This window comes from Otolemur garnettii, unplaced genomic scaffold (genome assembly GCF_000181295.1).
Source record: "Otolemur garnettii isolate 467f Iridium unplaced genomic scaffold, OtoGar3 scaffold00211, whole genome shotgun sequence".
Lineage (NCBI taxonomy): Eukaryota > Metazoa > Chordata > Mammalia > Primates > Galagidae > Otolemur > Otolemur garnettii.
In genome coordinates, this window is record NW_003852606.1 from 901,616 (window position 1) to 906,044 (window position 4,429).

At 50.2% G+C, this 4,429-nt stretch overlaps 1 protein-coding gene across 3 annotated transcripts in view; it reads right to left on the reverse strand.

Annotated features, from left to right (window-relative positions):
- MED25 (mediator complex subunit 25) overlaps positions 1–1,146 on the reverse strand; it is a 23,815-nt gene extending 22,669 nt beyond the window's left edge. Inside the window, exons 1-3 of one of the 3 annotated variants that reach the window (XM_012812546.2) lie at positions 962–1,146; positions 821–866; positions 332–456 (exon numbers count right to left, since the gene is read on the reverse strand). In XM_012812546.2, coding sequence (XP_012668000.1) covers positions 332–456; positions 821–866; positions 962–1,095 — 305 coding nt within the window. In that variant the 5' untranslated portion in view covers positions 1,096–1,146. The remainder of the gene's footprint in view (positions 1–331; positions 457–820; positions 867–961) is intronic. The other 2 variants (XM_003801469.1, XM_012812547.1) reach the window with 2 other exon arrangements.
- Between the last annotated feature and the right edge of the window lie 3,283 nt (positions 1,147–4,429).

The window sequence follows — 4,429 nt, forward strand, 5'->3', positions numbered from 1 at the left end:
GGTCTCAAAAAAAAAAAGAAAAGAAAAGAAAAGAAAAAAAGGAAGTAGTGAAGCAGAAAGGGAAATAGATGACAGAAAGGGATGACTCACACATGGAATACCAGGTGGCTGCTGGAACTCTGCCAAGCCTCTGAATGGGAATTGTTTTCTGCTTCTAAACCAGATGGTTATATTGCTAAGCACACAGAAGTGCCTTAGGGGCAAAAACACAGTCACCCTCATACTCCTCTCAACCACCCAATGTGAAGGAATGGTTGCTACAGCTCAAACCATTCATTCCCTGTCCTTCACAAACTCCCCCAACCTGCCCCAAGTTAGGGGAAAAGCTCACTTAATGCCATCGAGCCAGGTGACAAACTCATAGGCGCTGCTGGTGGGAGCGTGACATTGTACATAGGACTCAGGAGCGCAGTCCACCGTGTTGAACACCACCAGGCTGTACTGGGTGCCCCCATACTGGGGGAGACAAGAGAACAGAAAAACTTTTAAATCGGGACTCCCAACTCCCTCTTCCCTTAAACAAGGAATCATGGCTCCCAGCTTCCTGTTTCTCCAGAACCAAGAATTCCTCAGCCTTTTCCTCCCTCAGACGCAAGAGTCCGGACCTCCAACCCCTCCTCCACCCTCAGCCCCTCCTCTTCCCTCAGACCCAGGCCTAGCCCCCAGTCCCTCCGGCCCCCTTAGACTCAGGGATCCGGGTGCCCAGCCCCTCCTCCTCCCTCAGACTGAGGAGTCCGGGCCCCCAGCTCCTTCTCCCTCAGATCCGGAAGGCCTGGCGGTCAGTCCCTCCTCCCTCAGACTCAGTAGCCCCAGAACTTACGTCTCCCCCGAAGTCCGTCTCAGCAGGAGGACCACCATTAAAATACCTGTGTGGGTCGCAGGTGAAAAGTCGGGGTCAGACAAGGAGCTGTGAGAAACTAATGTCGGAGAGTGGGGATGGGCTCGCAGAAATCCCACTCACTCGATGGCCGGGAGCAGGTAGTGCTTGCGAAGCCCCTCGAAGTAGGGTCCCAGGTTGGCCGTACCCTCGATCACAAACACCACATCGGCCACCAGGCCCCCGGCTCGGGCCGGGCCCTCTGACCCCGGGACCATGCCCTGTGCAGCAGCCACCACCGCCGCCGCAGCAGCTACCGGGGAATGGGCGGAAGTGCGCCTGCGCTGCGCACGAACCCGCGCCGGGCGGCTTCGTGGCGCTGATACCGCACCGGCGACCATATTTGTGTGGGGCATTCAGAGAGCGTTTATTTTATCTCCATCGTTCACACACGCCGAGTGGAAGACTGAGAAAGGGCCCATAGAGCCCCTTCTGAGGCTATATGGAGAAAACTGAATTATCGTCAGGACTATCAAGTATAAAATAAATTGAACAGGGCAGAAGCGGTCGCCATCTTTGAGCGGGGCGCTTGTTTCCGACTCAGGTCTCAAAGGGCGCGTCGGGAGACCTGGTTGCTATGCAACGCGTAAGCTGCTCTTGTTTTCTAACCAAGAGATTAAGTTTCTAGTTTTGTTCTTTCTGGCACTGGAGGATGGGGGGTGGGTGGGACTGGAGAAGAGTCCAATCACATTGTCAGAAACGACGTTACTAGGCAACACTCTGAGGTTACGTCAACTTGAAACGGAGAGCCGCTGTTTTTCCTCTCTGAAAAGAAGCGGAACGCCAATCCCAGTGGAGGTTGCTAAGCAACACCTGATTGTTTTCTGGCAGAGGAGCCAGAAATTGGCCTAGAACGTAAATACATTCCAGGTGGATTAAAAATGTAAACGCTACAAATGAACCCCTAAAACTATCTGAAGGGAAAGGAAATACGCGGTATACTTCTGAAGTCCTAAATAGAGTTTCTTAACACTACAGCGAAGCCAGAACACATAAAATCTTGATCAATTTGTCCGCAAGGCTAGCATAAAGCAAGTTAAAAAAGTAAGCGACAGGCTCGGCGCCAGCCACATACACCCAAGATGGCGGGTTTGAATCCAGCCCAGGACCGCCAAAACAACAATAAGGGCTGCAACCAAAAAGTAGCCGGCCCACCTACTTGGAAGGCTGAGGCAGGAGACTCGCTTGAGCCCAGGAGTTGGAGGTTGCTGTGAGCTGTGATGCCACAGCACTCTACCCAGGAGGACAGCTTGAGGCTGTGTCTCAAAAAAAAAAAAAAAGCGACGGAGGGCCAGGCGCGGTGCCGCACGCCTGTATTCTAGCACTCTTGCGAGGTCGAGGCAGGTGGATTGCTTAAGCTGACAGGTTGGAGAACAGTCTGAGCAAGACCCCGCCTCTAAAAATAGATGGCGTTGTAGTGGACGCCTGTAATCCCAGCTACTCTGGAGGCTGAGGCAAGAGAATTGCTTGAGCCCAAGAGTTTGAGGTTGGTGTGAGCTGTAACGCCAGGGCACTCTACCCAGGGTGACAAGTGAGTCTCTGTCTCCAAGAAAAAAAAAAAGCGACAAACTAGAAAAATCTTTGTAACATATTTACTACACAAATAATTCCTACTAATCAAATACCAATTTAGAAAAACAGAAAATTTTGTTGTTGTTTGAGACAGAGTCTCACTTTGTTGCCCTTGGTAGAGTGCTGTGGCATAATAGCTCACAGCAACCTCAGATTCTTGGCTGAAGCGATTCTTTTGCCTCAGCCTCCCTAATAGCTGGGACTATATGCGCCCGCCACAAGGCGTGGCTATTATTATTTTTTTTTTTTTATTTTTTTAGGGACGGAGTGTCTTGCTCTAGCTCAGGATGGTCTCGAACTCCTAAGCTTAGGCAATCCGCCCACCTCAGCCTGCCAGAGTGCTGGGATTACAGGTGTGAGCCACCGCGCCCAGCCAAAAAATTTGTTTTTTAAAAAGGAAAGAAACCTTGAGTAGGCTTTTCCATTACACAAAAAATTTAGACAAAAACTTTCTGAAAACTGATTATTTTTGCCAATTGAAAAGTACTGGGGCTCGGCGCCTGTGTCTCAAGTGGCTAAGGCACCAGCCACATACACCTAAGGTGGCGGGTTTGAATCCAGCCTAGCCACCAAACAACAATGATGGCTGCAACCAAAAAATAGCCGGGCATTGTGGCAGGCGCCTGTGTTCCCAGGTACTTGGGAGGCTAAGGCAGGAGACTCGCTTGAGCCCAGGAGTCCAGGAGTTGCAGGTTGCTGTGAGCTGTGATGCCAGGGCACTCTACCCAACGGGACAGCTTGAGGCTCTGTCTCAAAAAAAAAAAAAGAAAAGAAAAGGTACTGGGCAGCACCTGTGGCTCAAAGGAGTAGGGCACCAGCCCCACATGCCAGAGGTGGTGGGTTCAAACCCAGCCCCTGCCAACAACTGCAAAAAAAAAAAAAAGAAAGAAAGAAAGAAAGAAAGAAAGAAAGACAAGTACTAACACACTGGGAGGCCAAGGTGGGTGGATTGCCTGAGCTTACAGGTTCGAGATCAGCCTGAGCAAGGGCGAGACTCTGGGGTTTTTTATGTTTTTTCTTTCTTCTTTTTTTTTTTTGTAGAGACAGAGTTTCACTTTATCACCCTTGGTAATGTGCCGTGGCATCACACAGCTCACAGCAACCTCCAACTCCTGAGCTTAGGCGATTCCCTTGCCTCAGCCTCCCAAGTAGCTGGGACTACAGACGCCTATCACAATGCCCCGCCATTTTTTTTTGCAGTTTGGCCGGGGCCGGGTTTGAACCCACCACCCTCAGTATATGGGGCTGGTGCCCTGCCCACTGAGCCACAGGAGCCGCCCAAAACCTTGTTTTTTAAAAATTGCCCAGCATTATGGCAGGTGCCTGTAGTTCCAGCTACTCAGGAGGCTGAGGCAAGAGGATCACTTGAGCCCAGGAGTTTGAGGTTGCTATGAGCTATGACACTACAGCACTCTACCAAGGACCATGAAGTGAGACTTTGTCCCAAAAAAATAAAAGAAAGAAAAGTACTTTGCTGGGCATTATGGTGCCTATAGTCCCAGCTACTTGGGAGGCTGAGGCAAGAGAATCGCTTAAGCCCAAGAATTTGAGGTTGCTGTAAGCTGTGATGCAAGGGTCTCTACTGAGAGCCTCAAAATGAGACTTCGTCTCAAAAAAAAAAAAAAAAAAAAAAAGGAAAGAAAAATGAATGAGAAATGGCTGGGCATGGTGGCTTATACCTGTAATCCTGGCACTCTGAGAGGCCAAGCAGACAGATTGCTTTAGCTAGGCTAGGTGCCTGTAATTCAGTGGTTAGGACACCACCCATGTTCTGTGGCTGATGGATTCGAACCCAGGCCCAGCCTTCTAAACAAACAGGAAAAAAAGCTGACCACTATGGCGAGTGCCTTTAGTCCCAGCTACTAGGGAGGCTGAGGCAAGAGTATTGCTTGAGCCTAGGAGTTTGAGGTTGCTGTGAGCTGTGATGCCACATAAGCTATGGTGCCATTGAGAATGACAAAGTGAGACTCTGTCTCAATT